Source organism: Lynx canadensis, chromosome A1, assembly GCF_007474595.2.
Source record: "Lynx canadensis isolate LIC74 chromosome A1, mLynCan4.pri.v2, whole genome shotgun sequence".
Taxonomy (NCBI): Eukaryota; Metazoa; Chordata; class Mammalia; order Carnivora; family Felidae; genus Lynx; species Lynx canadensis.
In genome coordinates this window covers 88,012,663-88,030,609 of record NC_044303.2, presented here as the reverse complement: position 1 = coordinate 88,030,609, position 17,947 = coordinate 88,012,663, and the positions used below count along the sequence as shown (strand labels likewise).

The window sequence follows — 17,947 nt, the reverse complement described above, 5'->3', positions numbered from 1 at the left end:
AGACAGAATATCAGTGAACTGAAATCAGCAGTGTATCAACAGAATCATGCACTGATAGGAGGTACAGTTCCACTCTCCCTGCATTGCCAGCAGATGCTGACACAGAGTAGGTTGCAGCAGGGAGCTGCAGGGAATCCGTGCCCACATGGGAAGGACCCTGCAAGCCATGCACGTGCAGAGCCTGGAGACTATTCCAGCCATCCCATTTACCTCTTCTTTCCCAGTGCTGCCTTCCTAACTTAGATGGTGTGTTTGTTCCTGTGTGTCCCTCTCTGTCCCCAGAGCCCTTGGCCATGTTTGTCAAGGAGCAGCTGGCATGCAGTGAGGTGCAGGCTGAGGCAGGGGCCAGCGTCACGCTGAGCTGCGAGGTGGCTCAGGACAAGACAGAGGTGATGTGGTACAAGGATGGGAAGAAGCTGAATGCAAGCTCCAAAGTGTGCATGGAGGCCACAGGCTGCAGCAGGAGGCTGGTGGTGCAGCAGGCAGGGAAGGCAGACACCGGGGAGTACAGCTGTGAGGCTGGGGGAGAGAAGGTGTCCTTCCGCCTAAACGTTACAGGTGGGGGCCAGCATTGGGAAGAGGGTATAAACTCCTGACAAATCAGGAAATGAGCCCTTCTCAGACAGGGCTGTGTGTTGTACCTGTGTTGGGGTCTCTGCTGACGGGCCCGGCCCAGGGCTCTGTCCACTGCCCAGGTCCTTGGATTGGAGACACTCCCTGTAGCCCCTGTTCTGGGACATTCCCGACATTTGCGTCCCCCAGTTTCTACCCCTCTCTGCCACATCCCCACCTTACCCCCACACAACCTGACCACCAAGGCCTGTGGTCTGTGGCCGTAGCCATTCTGTCTAGGGTTGGTAGGCAGACATGTTTCCCATTGCAAACGCACCATGCACAGTTTTGGAGCCCAGCGCTGTTCTGGGAGACTTACTTGAGGGGTTTGCCCTCAGTGGGGCTTGGCTCCCTGTCTCTTGCCTTGGGATCCCGAGTGTCCAGCTGATGTTCAGTCAGCCCTGCGGGCTTGCCCTGCTCTGATGCCCATCTTGGTCTGGGCCAAGCTGTCTTCTCCTGCCTCCTCTCCTGACCCTGCTCCAATGTCTTTCAGTAATGTGGGCCCAGGCCCCAGGCTGTGGTCTCTCTGACCTGCCTGCTGCCCACTGTCTACAGTGTCTGCTCATGAGGCCCCCTCTTCCCTGCTGGTCAGGGATGCTGGGCTCTCGGCTCTTGGCTCCCGGGCCCGTGACCCCAGGTGTCTCTTCCTGGCCACCCTGTCGCACCCCCGGGAGCCTGGATAGTGACCGTTAGGTGGCATGGAGCCTTGCTGGATTAACTCTCAGGCTTGTTCAGCAGAGTCTCAGCAGAGGAGGACTGGACGGGCCAGGCAGCAGCAGAGCAGTGGAAGTTTGGGTGGGGTGTGTGTGTCCCATTTCAGATCTCGTCCCCCGGTGCAGCCCCTAGGTGGGATGAGCGAGGCCAGGAATGCAAGGGCCCTGCTCTCATGCTCATTGATCTCCCCACAGAGCTGGAGCCTGAGACCCCCACGGTGGAGAGACCTGGCCGCAGAGAGCCTCTGGTGGTCAGGGAGCACGAGGACATTGTCCTGACCGCCATGCTGGCTACGCCCTCCGTGGCCGCAGTGACGTGGCTCAAGGACGGCGTGGAGATCCGCCGCAGCAAGCGGCACGAAACGGCCAGCCTGGGGGACACCCACACCCTGACGATCCGCGGCGCGCAAACCCTGGACACCGCAGTGTACAGCTGCCGCGTGGGCGCAGATGGGCAGGACTTCCCAGTGCAGGTGGAAGGTCAGAGGGACTGGGGTGTCCTCTGGGAGCCCCGTGTGCACTGGGGCGCCCATGGGGCTGGAGGGTCTCCCATGAGGTTGCGTAGGCAGCATCCCGGCGTGGAGCCGGAGTGGCACTCTGGGCGCATGACTGGTTGGCACAGAGTTTGTCCCCTGGCCCAAGCCCTGCGGCTGACACCCCCCTTCCATCCCGCAGAGGTGGCCGCTAAGTTCTGCCGGCCCCTGGAGCCTGTGAGCGGGGAGCTAGGTGGCACGGTGACGCTGGCCTGCGAGCTGAGCCCACCGCAGGCCGAGGTGGTGTGGCGCTGCGGGAGCACGCAGCTCCGGGCTGGCAAGCGCTTCCAGATGGAAGCCGCAGGGCCCCGGCGCTCGCTCACCGTGTCCGGCCTGCGGCTGGAGGATGCGGGGCAGTATGCGTGTGAGACCCGGGATGACTGCACCAGCGCGCAGCTCTCCGTCAGTGGTAGGCAGGGGCGAGACGCATCTGGGGGCCTTCCTGGAGAAGGTGTGTGCTCTCTGTGTCTGCATGGGGCAGGGGGTCTCTGCCTCTCCTACTCATCTCTCAAGCAAAACCCCTGTCTGCAGCCCCCCGCATGGTCAAGTTCATGTCTGGGTTGAGCGCCGTGGTGGCGGAAGAGGGCCAGGAGGCCACCTTCCAGTGCGTGGTGTCCCCCAGCGATGCAGCAGTCAGGTGGTTCCGGGACGGCGCGTTGCTGCAGCCCAGTGAGAAGTTCCTCATCTCACAGAGTGGCGCGAGCCACAGCCTGACCATCTTGGGTCTGACCCTGGACGACCCAGGCCAGATCACCGCAGAGGCCGAGGGGGTCTCCTCCGCTGCTGCCCTCCGGGTGCGAGGTACGTGGGAGGGCCTCCCAGGGGGACTGGTTCGAAGGTCGCTTTCTGATGCCAACCTGTGTCCAGCCGGTTCGGGTGACCTCGAGGGACGCTGGGCTTTGTTGGCTAAGGAAAGGAGACTCAGGTGGGACCCAGGGGCCAGATACCTACTCTGAAGGGGACAAAGTAAACCTCTGTAAGGTGCATCTGGTTGTGGGTGGGCAGAGGTTTAGGCCATCAAGGGAGACTGCCTGAAGAAGGCACCCCAAGCTGAGCCCCATGGTCGGCAAGGTGGGAGGGAGTGGAGTTAGCCAGTGCAAGCAGGGTTGGGGGCAGGGGGGGGTGCTGGGACCTCACCTGGGGACCTGCTGCTGGTTCTGAGTGAGTTAGTAACATGGACACCTGGAAAGGTCATCCAGAGCCTGGGACTGGGAGGTGCACCTGACTGGCTCCTTTCACTCCTTCACGTAGAGTGTCCAGGGTCTCCTTGGGGCAGACTGGCTGGGGGCTCAGCGTCTGTGTTACCTGCCCCCCCCCCAACCGTGCCCCATTGCTGCTGGTCATGGTGGGCTTGTCCTGAGTAGGAGGGTGGGAGGTGAGAGACAGGCTGAGGAAGAAGCAGCTCCCGGGGCCTCTGTTCCCTTCTCTACAGTTGTATCTGTACAGGTGTGCAGCTGGGCCTAGTGTGGAGTGAGAACATGAGGTCACGGTGAGGGCAGCTGTGCCGACTGTGGAGGTCAGGCCCCTCTGTGCCCTGGCTTTCCTGGGAGTGGCAGTGGCTGCGATGACCTCCCTTTCTCATGACCCCAGAGGCTCCAGTGCTGTTCAGAAAGAAGCTGGAGCCACAGACGGTGGAGGAGCGGAGCTCAGTGGCCATGGAGGTAGAGCTGACACGGCCATGGCCTGAGGTCAAGTGGACACGGAACGCAGTGGCCCTGGCGCCAGGCAAGAACGTGGAGATTCACGCCGAGAACACCAGGCACCGCTTGGTTCTTCACTGCGTGGGTTTTGCCGACCGCGGCTTTTATGGCTGTGAGACTCCAGACGACAAGACGCAGGCCAAGCTCACCGTGGAAAGTGAGTGGCAGCAGCAGGCTGGGCGTGGGGGTCGGGCGTCAAGGAAGGATGACGGAAGGGGGTGTCCCCCTGGAGGGACAGGCCCTGGGGGGTGGCGGGAGGCAGGGAGGATGGGAGAGAAGGAAGGGAAGGGCTGGGCCTTTCCCTCCAGGATGCCTGGCTGGCTCTGAGGCTCCTGGGGAGGTGAGTGGGGGCTGGCTGAAGGGCCTGGGTCTCACGGCGGTGCCTCATGCACCCCCATGTTTGTCCCGCAGTGCGCCAGGTCCGGCTTGTGCGGGGCCTGCAGGCGGTGGAGGTGTGGGAGCAGGGCACAGCCACCATGGATGTGGAGCTGTCACACGACAACGTGGAGGGCAGCTGGACGCGAGACAGTGTGCGGCTGCAGCCAGGGTCCACGTGCCAGCTGGCCGTGCAAGGCCCCATCCACACCCTCATCCTGTCGGGGCTGCGGCCGCAGGATAGTGGCCTCATCGCCTTCAAAGCCGAGGGGGTGCACACGTCTGCACGGCTAACGGTCACTGGTGCGTGGGCACGGGGGGGGCACTCCTGAGTGCACCTGCCTCTGTCCCCAGTGAGGCCCGGGGAGCCAGGCAAGGGCAGGGTGGGGGGTGTCATTCCCAGAACTGGCTGTGTGAGACCACACATCTCAGGCCCCGCTTCTCACCTCCCCCTTCCTGCCAACCCAGAGCTGCCTGTGAGGTTCAGCCGCCCTCTGCAGGATGTGGTGGCCACAGAGAAGGACAGGGTGACCTTGGAGTGTGAGCTGTCTCGCCCCAACGTGGACGTGCGCTGGCTGAAGGTGGCTTGGGCTGCTCCCACCTGTCACTGTGGGCTGGCAGGGGTGGGACTGCTCTGTTGGGCACCTCCAGTGCCTGACCCGACCTTGTTCCTCCTCAGGATGGCGTGGAGCTTAGGGTGGGCAAGACAGTGGGCATGGTGGCCCAGGGCGCCTGTCGGAGTCTCATCATTTTCCGCTGTGAGCTTGGTGACCAGGGCGTGTACGTGTGCGACGCTCGTGATGCTCAGAGCTCAGCCTCCCTGAAGGTGCAAGGTAGGCAGATTAAGGGTCAGGGTCTGCTGGGCCAGAGCCTCCTGGCCACCCTGTATCCCCCCAGCAAAGTGCTTAGCCCTCTGGCTCTGTCCCGCCCTGCACCCTTCAGCAATCTGGGTGGGAGGGGTAAGGGGGAGCTCTGGGCATCCACAAATGGCATGGCCTTCTTGCCACCCCAGGTCGTAACATCCAGATCGTGAGGCCCCTGGAGGATGTGGAGGTGATGGAAAAGGAGGGCGCCACCTTCTCTTGCAAGATCTCTCACGATGAGGTGCCAGCCCAGTGGTTCTGGGAGGGCAGTAAGCTTCGGCCCAGTGACAATGTGCGCATCCGCCAGGAAGGTGAGCTGTTGGGCAGGTGTCAGGAGGGCTCGTCCTCCATTCTGCCCCCAGGGCCTGTTCCCAGTACTGACTGGCCTGTGTTTCCAGGGAGGACATACACCCTCATCTACCGGAGGGTCCTGGCAGAAGATGCAGGAGAGATCAGATTTGTAGCCGAAAATGCAGAATCTCGAGCTGAGCTCCGAGTCAAAGGTGAGGGAGCCCAGGGGAGGGTTTTTGCTGGACAGTGTATGTGAATGCACAGTTTTGCAGCCTTACAGGGACTGACAGGGCAGCTGTCCCAGGACACCAATGACCCAGAAGGAGGAAAAGGAGGTATTGCCTCCTCACCAGGAAGACAGGGGTCTTGGAGAGGCAGCTCAGGAGGTCACAGTAAATCCTTCCTCCTGGGACTTAGCAATGGAGAGAAAGCACTGTGGGGTCCTGGCATGTGGTGAGCATGAGGCCTTAACAGGTGGCCCTAGCCACAGTCAGGGCATAGAGGAGGGAGGGTCTGCCACAAGTTGGGGGGAAGGTATATGAGATTTGGAATTGCTTGATGCAGGATTGTGCAGGGCGAGGGGTGTGGATGTGAAGAGGCAGGGCAGGGGTGAGGCCAGGTGCTCTGGATGAGCTTGTCAAGGGCGCACGGTGCAGTGGTGTGTGTGGGGGGGGAGTGGTGCGCCCACCCTTCACCTGGTCAGCTCTATGCAGTGGGTCCCAGAGAAGCCGAGGGTGACACCTGGCCTCGCCACCTGCTGGCCCTGGCAGAGAGGCTCCAGCCCTCTGGAGGCTGCAGAGGCAGAGCACCCAGACCCGGGTGGGTGGATGGGTGGGGGTTCAGGTGGGGTTTTTGGGGCACTGAGCATCCCTTATCCTGTCCCCTCACCCCTGGTCACACCTCAGAGCTGCCGGTGACCATCCTGCGCCCACTTCGGGACAAGATAGCCATGGAGAGGCACCGCGGTGTGCTGGAGTGCCAGATGTCCAGGGCCAGCGCCCAGGTGCAGTGGTTCAAGGGCAGCGTGGAGCTGCAGTCAGGACCCAAGTACGAGATGGTCAGCGATGGCCTCTACCGCAAGCTGATCATCAACGACGTGCAGCCGGAGGATGAGGACACCTACACGTGCGACGCTGGCAACGTGAAGACCAGTGCCCAGTTCTTTGTGGAAGGTGCGGGCGGGGCCATCCTGGCACCTCCCCACTGTGCCTGTGGCTGCTGGCGGTCCTCCCTGTGGGACTGCCCCAGTGACCAGCCCCTCACCCACAGAGCAATCCATCACCATCGTGCGGGGCCTGCAGGACGTGACTGTGATGGAGCCCGCACCTGCCTGGTTCGAATGCGAGACCTCCATCCCCTCGGTGCGGCCGCCCAAGTGGCTCCTGGGAAAGACAGTGCTCCAGGCCGGGCCCACCGTGGGCATGGAGCAGGAGGGCACGGTGCACCGGCTGACGCTGCGACGAACCTGCTCCACCATGACTGGGCCGGTGCACTTCACCATCGGCAAGTCGCGCTCCACCGCACGCCTGGTGGTCTCTGGTGAGCGCACCGCTGGGGCGAAGGGGCGCAGACCTGGCAGGTCTGGTGGCAGACCTGGCACAGGGTGGGTTCTGGGACCCCGCGGTCCCAGACGGTCCCAGACGGTCCGCTGACGCAGCGCTGCCCTCTCCCCTCCCGCGGCAGACATCCCCATGGTGCTCACACGGCCCCTGGAGCCCAAGGCGGGGCGCGAGCTGCAGTCGGTGGTCCTGTCCTGCGACTTCAAGCCGGCCCCCAAGGCCGTGCAGTGGTACAAGGAGGACACGCCGCTGGCGCCCTCCGACAAGTTCAAGATGAGGCTGGAGGGCCACATGGCAGAGCTGCGCGTCCTCCGGCTCACGCCCGCGGACGCCGGCGTCTACCGGTGCCAGGCCGGCAGTGCCCAGAGCAGCGCTGAGGTCACGGTGGAAGGTAGCCAGGGCGCACGGGGTCGCCCCGTGCCAGGGCGAGGGTCTCCGCCTGGGGGATGTGTTCCCGGGGTAGAGGGGGGAGGGGCAGGGAGAGGGTCCCCGGAGGGGAGGGTCTGGGGGGGAGGGTCCCCAAGGAGGAGGGTCGGGGATGTGGGGAGGGTCTTTGCCGTGGGGCGGGGGCTCCGGAGGGGGAGGGTGGGGGGGGAGCATCCTCAGGGGGTAGGGTTTGGGGGGGAGGGTCCTCGCCGGGGAAGGGGAGGAGCGTCCCTAGGGGGGAGGGTCTGGGAGAGGAGGCGAGGAACCCCCTCTCCCCCCGGGGAAGGGTCTCCTGTGGCGGTGCTGAGTGGCTCTGTGCTCTGGCAGCGCGCGAGGTTATAGTGATGCAGCCGATGCAGGACGCAGAAGCCACGGAGGAGGGCCGCGCCTGCTTCTCGTGTGAGCTGTCTCATGAGGACGAGGAGGTCGAGTGGTCGCTCAACGGCACACCTCTGTACAACGACAGCTTCCACGAGATCTCCCACGAAGGCTGTCGCCACACGCTGGTGCTGAAGCGGGTTCGGCGGGCCGACGCCGGCCTTGTGCGCGCCTGCTCCCCCAAGGTGTCGGTCACTGCCCGCCTGGAGGTCAAAGGTGAGGCGTCGCTGTGGGTCCTTGGGGTACTCCCAGCCGGGGCGCCGGGGTCCTTGCAGGCCGAAGGTGGAGCTCGCTCACCTGCCCACGACCTCCCCGCAGCAAAGCCGGTGGTGTTCCTGAAAGCGCTGGACGATGTGTCCGCGGAGGAGCGGGGCACGCTCGCCCTGCAGTGCGAGATCTCAGACCCCCAGGCCCGCGTGGTGTGGCGCAAGGACGGGGTGGAGCTGGTCCCTAGTGACAAGTACGACTTCCTGCACACGGCGGGCACGCGCGGGCTCGTGGTGCACGACCTGAGCTGGGAAGACACCGGCCTCTACACTTGCAGTGTGGGCTCCGAAGAGACCAGCTCCAGAGTCAGCGTGCAAGGTGCGTGGCTATGCGGACTGGGTCCAAGGGGAGGGTCCCGGTCCTGGAGGCGGGGGCGGATGCAGGGGCGGGTCCGAGTCCAAGGGGCGGGTCCGGGTCCATGGGGCGGTCCGGGTCCAGGAGGCAGGGCCGGGTCATGGGGCGGGGCGGGTGCAGGGGTGGGGCTGGGTCCAGGGGGCGGGTCCGGGTCCAGGGGGCGGGTCCGGGTCCTTGGTGGGGAGGCGGTCCAAGGGATGGAGCGGGCACCAGGAGGCAGGGCGGGGTCCACGGGGCGGGAGCGGGTTCAGGGGCTGGTCTGGGTCCATGGGGCGGGTCCGGGTCCAAGGGGCGGGTCCGGGTCCAGGAGACAGGTCCGGGCCATGGGGCGGGGGCGGGTGCAGGGGCGGGGCTGGGCCTAAGGGGCGGGGCCAGGTCCTTGGGGCGGAGCCAGGTCCAAGGGGTGGAGCGGGCTCCAGGAGGCAGGGCCGGTCCATGGGGTGAGGGCGCGTGCAGGGCGAGTCCGGGTCCATGGGGCGGAGGCGGGTCCAAGGGATGGAGTAGGCACCAGGAGGCAGGGCCGGGTCCATGGGGCGGGGCCGGGTCCAGGGGAGAGTCTGGGTTCAAGGAATGGAGCCGGGTCCAGGGAAGCGTACGGGTTCATGGGGCGGAGTTGTCGCCAGGGGCGAGGCCGTCTCTAGGGGCGGGTCCGGGTCCAAGGTAGGGCCAGAGTCCATGGGGTGGGGCCGGGTCCAAGGCATGGAGTAGGCTCCAGGAAAGCTGGGTCCATGGGCGAGGCCATCTCTAGGGGTGGGGCCATCTCAGGGGCAGGCTGGTTGCAGGAACAGGGCCGGGTCCAGGGGCGGAGCTGGGTCCAGGGGGCGGGTCTGCGTCCAGGGGCGTGTCTGGGTCCAGGGGGCAGACAGGGCTAGGTCTAGGGATGTATCTGAGTCCAGGGGCGGAACTGTTTCTAGGGGCGGGTCCGGGTCTAGGAGAGGGTCTGGGTCCAGGGGCAGAGCCCTGTCCACTGGTGGGTCTGGGTCCAGGGGGCAGGCGGGGTCGCGGCCAGAGGCGGGGCCGGGCCCAGGGGTGGGTCTGGGTCCAGGAGGCGGGTACGGGTCCAGGGGGCAGGCGGGGCCTGCCACTGTGGTGCCCACCCGCTCAACCGTGCCAGGAGCTGCTTTGTAGAGCCCAGGAGGTGAGGGGCAGGCTCCTGGAAGACCAGGCTTGATGGTCCCTAAGAAGCCTAGGTTGCAGACAGTGGGGCGGGGACGTTGAAAAGAAGAGCTCTCGGGGCGCCTGGGTGGCGCAGTCGGTTAAGCGTCCGACTTCAGCCAGGTCACAATCTCGCGGTCCGGGAGTTCGAGCCCCGCGTCAGGCTCTGGGCTGATGGCTCGGAGCCTGGAGCTTGTTTCCGATTCTGTGTCTCCCTCTCTCTCTGCCCCTCCCCCGTTCATGCTCTGTCTCTCTCTGTCCCAAAAATAAATAAACGTTGAAAAAAAATTAAAAAAAAAAAAAAAAAAGAAAAGAAGAGCTCTTGGGGACACTGGGCTGGCCATGAGTGATAGAGTCCTAAGATGCCAGGGATTCAATGCAGGCTAGTGACATTCAATCTACATCAGGGGATGTGTGTGGGCAGGTGTGGGAACCACAGAGGGAGCACAGTCAAGGTCGCCTTTTGGGGGTGGCTAATGGCAGAGGCCCAGATGTCAGGCATAGGATGCTCTGGAAGGACTTCCAGGCCACAGGAATAGCCTGGTGAAGGTGGTTGTTGGCAGGCCACATTTCTGGTTTATCAAGTTGCCTCAGAAAGGTTGAGCTGCACCATGGGTTACACAGCCAGCAGGGCAGCATTGCCCCCCCTTCCCCCTGGCTTGGAACACACGGTCCCTTCAGAAGTCACTGTCAGCCTAGGCCTGGCCTCCTGTGTGCACTGCTGTCCTGGCCCACTCCTCTGGTCCGATTCTCTCTCCTGCATGTGCATGGCAGGCTCGCTCCGCAGTCACCCTGGGACGTGTCCCTGGTGGGCTGGCCAGGGTTTGAGGTGAGACAGGGAATGGGGCAGGGCAGCATGGTGAGTTTGTTCTGGAGCTGGATGGCTCCTTCGTTCGGGCCTGTCCTTCACCTCCTGGAGCTTTGAGCTGGCCACCACCATGGACAGTGAATGTTCTCTGCACAGTGAGTGTTCTGTAGCAGTTAGGAGGGTGGCCACGCTGGTTTACACTCACAGCTCTCTGTGATCCATACAACAGGGTTCGGCCAGCTGGAGACATTTGCTTAGCGGGGAGTGGGACTGGGGAGGGAGGGAGTGAGGTCTTGCCCCTTGTGGGGTCTGACCTGGGGCAGCAACGGGCTTGACAGTGCCAGTGTTAAGAGGCTTGTGTCCGAGGGCCTGGCCGGCATGACCACCATCTTCCGTGGCCCACAGACCTGCACGTGGGCATCACCAAGAGGCTGAAGTCGGTGGAGGTGCCGGAGGGCCAGAGCTGCACCTTCGAGTGTGTCCTGTCCCATGAGAACCCCAGCGATGTGGCCATATGGACAGTTGGCGGGAAGACAGTGGGTGGCTCTGGCCGCTTCCGGGCCACACGCCAGGGCCGCAAATACACCCTGGTTGTTCAAGATGTGGCTCCTGGAGATGCTGGGGAGGTGGTGTTCTCCGTGCGGGACCTCACCTCCAAGGCCTCCCTCATCATCAGAGGTGGGCACCATGTGCAGGGATGGGGGCCTGTCTCTACTGGGGTGAGGGTGGAGTGGGGCCTCGGGCCAGAAACGGTGCTTCTGGGGACAGTCCCCCAGTCCCCGGGGAGCTCCCCTGTTGGAGGCCCAGAAGCACCTGCTGGGGTGCAAGGGGTGTCTGGTCATCTCAGAGAGCTCACTCTGTGGGGCGAGAGCCTCCAGTCTGTGGGCAGGAGCAGGGTTGGGGGCCTGACAGCATGGTGGCCCCTAGGGCTCACTGCTCACTGAGCTAGTGAAATCACCATTGGCATTCCTAAACTTGTGTACCTGGTATAAATACTGGTGCAGGTGGGTGGTATTCAATTCACAGCTGGCAATGGCGGTGGCCACACTTTTGAGTCTTGGGGCTCTGAGTGATACCAAGGTGTGAGGGTCTGTGGTCTCATATCTCCCCTCCCAGGCCCCTGCCTTGTGACTGTGGGGCCTCTTGCACTCCAGACCTTGAGGCCCCAGAAGGTCCTGTGGTCTCCACCTCTGTAGTGCTTGCCCTGCCCTCACCCTAAGCACGGCTGGGGTGTGGCCATGCCTCACGGGGGCTGTTCTGCTCTCTGCTCTCTTCAGAGAGGCCGGCAGGTATCACGAAGCCTCTAGAAGACCAGCAGGCTGCTCCGGGTGAGGATGTGGTGATGAGCTGTGAGCTGTCTCGGGCCGGGACCCCGGTGCGCTGGCTAAAGGACGGGAAGGCCATTCGCAAGAGTCAGAAGTATGACCTGGTCACGGAAGGCACTTGGGCCACTCTGGTGGTCCGTGCGGTGTCGCTCAAGGATTCAGGAGAATACACGTGTGAGACAGAAGCTTCCAAGAGCACAGCGAGTCTCCGTGTGGAAGGTGACCCCACAGGAGACCCTGGGATGGGTCCCCTGGCCTCTGTCCCTCCCTCCCTGCCCATGGTGGGGGCTGTTCCCTGTCCGGAGGGGCTGGCATGGGGTCTGCACAGCCTTCAACCCCCACTTCTTCCCACTGCCTCCCAGAAAAGGCCAACTGGTTCACAGACGAGCTGACCGACCTGCATGTGGAAGAGAAGGGCACAGCCGTGTTCACGTGCAAGACAGAGCGTCCCGCAGCTGTGGTGATCTGGCGCAAGGGCCTCACGGAGCTGCATGCCTCTGGGAAGCACGCACCCAGCCAGGAGGGCCTGACCCTGAGGCTCACCATCAGCGCCTTGGAGAAGGCGGACAGCGACACCTACACCTGTGACATCGGCCAGGCCTGTTCCCAGGCCCGGCTCCTGGTGCAAGGTGGGGCCTGGTGCCATGCTGGCCGGGGGTGTGGTTGGGAGTAAGCTTTGTTCAAAGTGGGCTTGGAGGCTGTCAGGGACCAGCCTCAGTTTCCCCATCCCTGGGAGCTTGGCCCTGGGTGGTCTCGTCTCTGAGGTCCTGCTAAAGGGACACACATCCCTTTAAAGAGCACGTGTCCTCATGAATTCACACAGTTGTTTGCTCAGAGCCTGTGTGCTGGAATGTGCCTGGCCCCCACACCGGGGCTCTGCAGGGAGTGTGGCCTGGGGATGCCTCCAGGTGTGAGGAGTAACAGTTGCACCTGCCAGGCGGCATGAATGCTATTCTCCCACCTCCCAGATGGGGAAGTGGGGGCCCGATGCAGTCCGTGGTTGGCCCAGAATCATAGGGCATATTGATGTCCAGGCAGGATGGTGCACTCCCCTCCCAACGCCAGGGTCCAGCATTCAGGGAGGTCAGGAGGAGGGCCCTCCCGGGGGCAGGGGGCTCCGTCCGTGGGAAATAACGAAAGAACAACAAAGAAGCCTTGCTGTGGTTTTTTTCCTGTCCTCTTCTGTGAAATCCAGCAAGCCCAGTGAGCTCACACCACATCCACTCTGTAAGCACAGTAGAATCCCTGGTTGGTCACAAAGCTCGTACTCATGCTTAATCCAGGAAACACCAGCTAAAGTGAGAAACACGCTGTCACACAGCATCCTCTTCAGAGACAATACACACTTGCCCATCTGGCTGTGCGGCCAGAGCCTTTTCTTTGCGCACCAGTCTGTGACTCAGTTTCCTTGTCTGCCCTGCACACGTCACCCACCAATGGGCCATCCACGAGTTCCTTTTGTGGTCCCATAGATGTAAGACACCTGCAGGTGCAGAAGAAGGCTGGAGACAGTCCCTCTCCATCATTAGGATTTCTCTCTGAGCCTTCCCCACACCTAGGTCAGCTGCAGAAGTGGGTTTTTTCACGTCGCCAATCTTCCAAAGCATTTAAGTTTTCACATGGCCACAACTGTTTTCACACTCCTACTTCTTTTTTTAAAAATATTTTTTAATGTTTATTCATTTTTGAGAGAGAGCGAGCGAGCATGAATGGGGTAGGGGCAGAGAGAGAGGGAGACACAGAATCCGAAACAGGCTACAGGCTCTGAGCTGTCAACACAGACATGGGGTTTGAACCCAGGAGCTGTGAGATCATGTCCTGAGTCAAGGTTGGATGCTTAACTGACTGAGTCACCCAGGGGCCCTCCTATTTCTTCTTTTAATCCATGATTTAATTGCATTCTGTGACCTTGGAGATGGACGTAGGCAGGTGTGGAGAAGAGTTTGGGGAGAGGAGGGCTCGCTCTGACCCACCCCATGTGCTCTGAGAAGGACCCCAGAAGTGGGCTTGGGGTTCATCAGTGGAGCCAAAACTCGCACGTGTGGACAGTTGAGCTCTGATACATTTTCTGTGCTCTGGGTTTCATCATTCTGAGCCTTACTCAGTCCAGCTGTGAGCCCACCCCCAGTCTTGGGGAGTGCCCCTTTCCCTTGGCAGCTGGCTGCAAGGGACCGTGACTTGCCGGTCTGTGCCTTGCAGGCCGGAAAGTGCTCATCACAGAGGATCTGGAGGACATGGAGGTGCGTGAGGGCTCTTCGGCCACCTTCTCTTGTCGCATCTCCCCTGCCGACTACGAGCCTGTCCACTGGTTCCTGGACAAGACGCCCCTGCACCCGAATGAGCTCAATGAGATTGAGGTTCAGCCAGGTGGCTACCACGTGCTGACCCTGCGGCAGCTGGCGCTCAAGGACTCAGGCACCATCCACTTTGAGGCAGGGGACCAGCGGACCTCAGCTGCCCTTCGGGTCACAGGTGGGCTGTGTGCCCAGTGCCGGCATGGGGCCTGGTCCATAAGGCTGAGGGTGCAGCCTTGTAGAAGGCAGATCTTGGCCATGTGCAGAGCATGGTCCTGGGGCTCACAGACAAGGTGCCCGGCCCACAGATCCCGGGGAGGTGGGGCTCTTTGAAGGTGATTGAGGCATGTGGTATGCAGAGCTGATCCCTCAGTCTCCAAAGTGTGGGCTGGGCCATGCCAGGCCTGCTCTGTATCCCCGGCAGCCCGTTTGTGACCCCAGCCTCATGGGGCAGGGGCCCACACCTCCTGAGCTTTCCTCTGCACCTCCAGAAAAGCCAAGTGTCTTCTCCCGGGAGCTCACGGATGCCACGGTCACAGAGGGGGAGGATCTGACCTTGGTCTGTGAGACTACCGCCCCGGACAGCCCCGTGTGCTGGACCAAGGATGGAAAGACCCTGCGGCCATCAGCCCGGTGCCAGCTGAGCCAGGAGGGCCACCGGGCCCAGCTGGTCATCAAGGGTACCACTGTGCAGGATGGTGGGCGCTACAAGTGTGAGGCCGGGGGCTCCTGGAGCAGCTCCATTGTCAGGGTCCACGGTGAGTTCCTGGGCTCATGTCCTACTCTCTGTGTGGGGGAGCCTGTGGCCCCCCTTGTGCATGTCCAGGTGTCTGCTGCTTTGGTAGAGTTGACCATCTTTCACCTGTGTCTCCTGACCAGCAGCGTCTGACTTGCTTCATTCCTATGTCTTGTTTTCTGACATCTCTGTGTCCCCTCCTCCTGGCTTGGTTCATCTCCAAGTGTCTCAGCATAGACCACATGACAAATACCATGGATCCACAGACCAGTTAAACCATGGACATTTACTGTGTCCCAGTCCTGGAGGGGGAAGTCTGAGATCCAGGTGTGGGCGGGGCTGTTTCCCCACTGAGGCCTCTCTCCTTGGTTTGCACACACCACCCCCTGCCTATGTTCTGGCTTAGTTCTCCGTCTGTGTCCTCAGCTCCTATGTGATCGCTCAGATACATGGGATTCGGCCCATCCCAATGACCTCAGGTTACCGAAATCACCTCTGTAAAGACTCCATCTCCAAACACAGTCACATCCTGAGGTTCTGGGGGTTGGGGCTCCAGCATATGAATTAGGGTGGGGGACACAGTTCTTTTCCCAACCGTTTGCCCCCCCCAGAGGACAGAGTTTTGGAGTTCGCTGCCCATAACCCCCAGTGTAGAAAGGGTGAGGAGGGCCTGCCTGAGCCCTCTGGCTGCTGTGTCCTCAGCTGTCCCCAACCCCAGGGGCCCTCAGCTGGGGTGCAGGATGGAGGGGTCAAGCCAAGCCTGTGCCTGCTTGCAGCACGGCCGGTGTGGTTCCGTGAGGGGCTGAAGGACCTGGAGGTGCCGGAGGGTGGAGCTGCCACACTGCGCTGTGTGCTGTCATCCATGGCCGCGCCTGTAGAGTGGCGCCGTGGAGATGAGGTTCTGCGGCCCGGAGGCAAGTACAGCCTGCGTCAGGAGGGTGCAGTGCTGGAGCTGGTGGTCCGGGACCTGCGGCCCCAGGACACCGGGCAGTACTCCTGCCACTTCGGGGACCAGATGACCTTGGCCATGCTCACAGTGAAGGGTAAGCATGCGTGCCTGCCTTGCCCACATGCTCCTTTCATTCTTGTGGGAGGTCAAAGGTGACATTCCCTGTTGGGCCCTGTTGTAGCCCTGCCTGCAGAGTTCATAGGGAGACTGAGAAGCAAGGAGGCCTCAGAAGGGGCCACAGCCACGCTGCGCTGTGAGCTGAGCAAGGAGGCTCCCGTGGAGTGGAGGAAGGGGTCTGAGACCCTCAGAGCCGGGGACAGAATCAGCCTGAGGCAGGACGGGACCATGTGTGAGCTGGAGATCCGTGGCCTGGCCGTGGCAGATTCTGGGGAGTACTCGTGTGTGTGTGGGCAGGAGAGGACTTCAGCCATGATGACCGTCAGGGGTAAAGACCACGTGTGGCCAAGCAGTCATGATTTGGTGTCCAGTTGACTTTGTGATGTCCATCTGCTCTCATTCCATGTTCATGTTCTTTCTCTCCCACATTCTCTGGTGTCACCCTCCACCCGTTACTCTGTGGAATCTCTCCCCTTCCTGGGCTGTTGTGTGAACTGTGAGAAGCCAGTATCCCAGCCACTTACCACTCCTTGGTCACTGCTGGTCCTGTTGTTCTGTAGAAGTCTGTCTTGTCATCTGTCCCATCATGTACCACCACCCCCCAAAATCTCCAGAGAATCTGATCTTCTATGTCTGACTTCCCAGCCCTGCCTGCTGAGTTCATAGGGAGACTGAGAAGCAAGGATGCCACAGAAGGGGCCACAGCCACTCTGCACTGTGAGCTGAGCAAGGAGGCCCCTGTGGAGTGGAGGAAAGGGTCTGAGACCCTCAGAGCTGGGGGCAGAGTCAGCCTGAGGCAGGATGGGACCATGTGTGAGCTGGAGATCTGTGACCTGGCTGTGGTGGACGCTGGGGAATACTCATGTGTGTGCGGGCAGGAGAGGACGTCGGCCACACTGACTGTCAGGGGTAAGGATTTTGTGTGGTCATGTGGAGCAGTGTCTCCATGTCTCAAAAAGCTGTGTCATGTCCTGTTGTTCTGCTCTGGTCGCCATAGGGTCCTTCTGCCTCTCTGCCTCTGTCTCCTGCATCCTGCAGCATGAGTCTCTAGCATCTGCTTGTGTGAGGCTCATCCCAAATAAACTGCAGAGAATAAGGTTCTTTCTGCCCTCAGGGGGTTACATCTCAGGGAGAAATGGGGGGCATCCTACACTACAACTGAGGATTACAGACTTCATGAGTTCTCTGGAGGGAACGTGCCACGGAGGAGCTAGGAACTAGATCGAAGCTTGGCACTCAACGCAGCGATACTGAGAGGCTGACTGAGGAGGGGAGCCAGGAAACACATGCAGGGACATGGAAGAGATGTGGGGGTGAAGTGTGGATGTGGAGGGTGGATGGAGGCAAGGTCAAGGTGTGCAGAGTGAGGTGGGGTGAGGTGAGATGAGTTGGGTTTGGAGGTAAGATGTGGTGAGGTAGATGTAGACTATGAGGTGAATCATGTGAGGTGGAAGGTGAATGAGGTGAGTTTATGTAGAAAGTGTGTGAGGTGAAGTGAGGTTAGATTGGGTGTGTAGCGTGAGTTGAGGGGAGGTCTGTGTGTGTGGGGGTGAGTTGAGTTGAGGTGACATGAAGTCTGGGTATAGATGCAGAGATAAAGTGAAGTGAGGTGATAGGTGTGGAAGTGAGATTAGATGGGTGTTGAGGTAAGGTGGATGGATGGGTGTGAAGGTGAAGGGTGTTGAGGTGAGGTGAATAAGAAAAATGAGGTGAGGTGAGGTGATTGTGGAGGTGAGGCAGGTGTGGAGGTGAGGCGAGGTGGGTGTGCAGGTGAGGCGAGGTGGGTGTGCAGGTGAGGTGAGATGGGTGTGGAGAGAAGTGAGGTGGGTGTGGAGGGGAGGGGAGGTGATTGTGGAGGTGGGGGGGTGTGGAGGTGAATTGAGGCAGGCTGGAGATGAGGCAAGGTGGATGAGGTGAAGTGGGTGTAGTGGTGAGATGAGGTGATTGTGGAGATGAGGCAGGTGTGGAGGTGTGGCAAGGCAGGTGTGGAGGTATGGCAAGGCAGGTGTGGAGGTTATGTGGGTGTGGAAGTAAGGTGGGTGTGAAGGTGAGGTGAGGTGATTGTAGAAGTGAAGTGGTGTGGAGGTGAGGTGAGATGGATGAGGTGAGGTGATGTGAGGTAAGGTAGATCAAGAAGGTGAGGTAGGTGTGGACATGAGGTGAGGCAGGTGTAGGGGTGAGGTGGGTGAGGAAGGTGAATTGAGGTGGATGAGGTCAGGTGAGGTGGATATGGAGGTGAGGTGGGTGAGTGTGGAAAGTGAGATGAGGTGGGTGAGGAAGGTGAGGTGGGTGTGGAGAGGTGAAGTGGATATGGAGGTGAGGTAAGGTGGGTGTGGAGATGAGGTGAGGTGGATGAGGTAAGGTGATGTGAGGTAAGGTGGTCAGGAAGGTGAGGTGGGTGTGGACATGAGGTGAGGCAGGTATGGAGGTGAGGTGAAGCAGGTGTGGAGGTGACAGTGGGTATGGATGGAATGTGGCGGGTGACGGAGGGG

The 17,947-nt window shown here is 61.3% G+C and overlaps 1 protein-coding gene across 33 annotated transcripts in view; it reads left to right on the top strand.

Annotated features, from left to right (window-relative positions):
- OBSCN (obscurin, cytoskeletal calmodulin and titin-interacting RhoGEF) overlaps window positions 1-17,947 on the top strand; it is a 156,058-nt gene that overhangs the window by 67,472 nt on the left and 70,639 nt on the right. For 30 of the 33 annotated variants that reach the window (XM_030315066.1, XM_030315285.1, XM_030315232.1 and 27 more), the window contains 23 exons: window positions 283-558; window positions 1,521-1,805; window positions 2,001-2,267; window positions 2,390-2,659; window positions 3,449-3,715; window positions 3,970-4,236; window positions 4,402-4,514; window positions 4,613-4,766; window positions 4,946-5,107; window positions 5,195-5,299; window positions 5,993-6,259; window positions 6,357-6,626; window positions 6,771-7,037; window positions 7,400-7,666; window positions 7,769-8,035; window positions 10,440-10,712; window positions 11,312-11,578; window positions 11,722-11,988; window positions 13,559-13,831; window positions 14,145-14,411; window positions 15,166-15,432; window positions 15,520-15,783; window positions 16,101-16,364. In XM_030315066.1, coding sequence (XP_030170926.1) covers window positions 283-558; window positions 1,521-1,805; window positions 2,001-2,267; window positions 2,390-2,659; window positions 3,449-3,715; window positions 3,970-4,236; window positions 4,402-4,514; window positions 4,613-4,766; window positions 4,946-5,107; window positions 5,195-5,299; window positions 5,993-6,259; window positions 6,357-6,626; window positions 6,771-7,037; window positions 7,400-7,666; window positions 7,769-8,035; window positions 10,440-10,712; window positions 11,312-11,578; window positions 11,722-11,988; window positions 13,559-13,831; window positions 14,145-14,411; window positions 15,166-15,432; window positions 15,520-15,783; window positions 16,101-16,364 — 5,646 coding nt within the window. The remainder of the gene's footprint in view (window positions 1-282; window positions 559-1,520; window positions 1,806-2,000; window positions 2,268-2,389; window positions 2,660-3,448; window positions 3,716-3,969; window positions 4,237-4,401; window positions 4,515-4,612; window positions 4,767-4,945; window positions 5,108-5,194; window positions 5,300-5,992; window positions 6,260-6,356; window positions 6,627-6,770; window positions 7,038-7,399; window positions 7,667-7,768; window positions 8,036-10,439; window positions 10,713-11,311; window positions 11,579-11,721; window positions 11,989-13,558; window positions 13,832-14,144; window positions 14,412-15,165; window positions 15,433-15,519; window positions 15,784-16,100; window positions 16,365-17,947) is intronic. The other 3 variants (XM_030315152.1, XM_030315143.1, XM_030315134.1) reach the window with 2 other exon arrangements.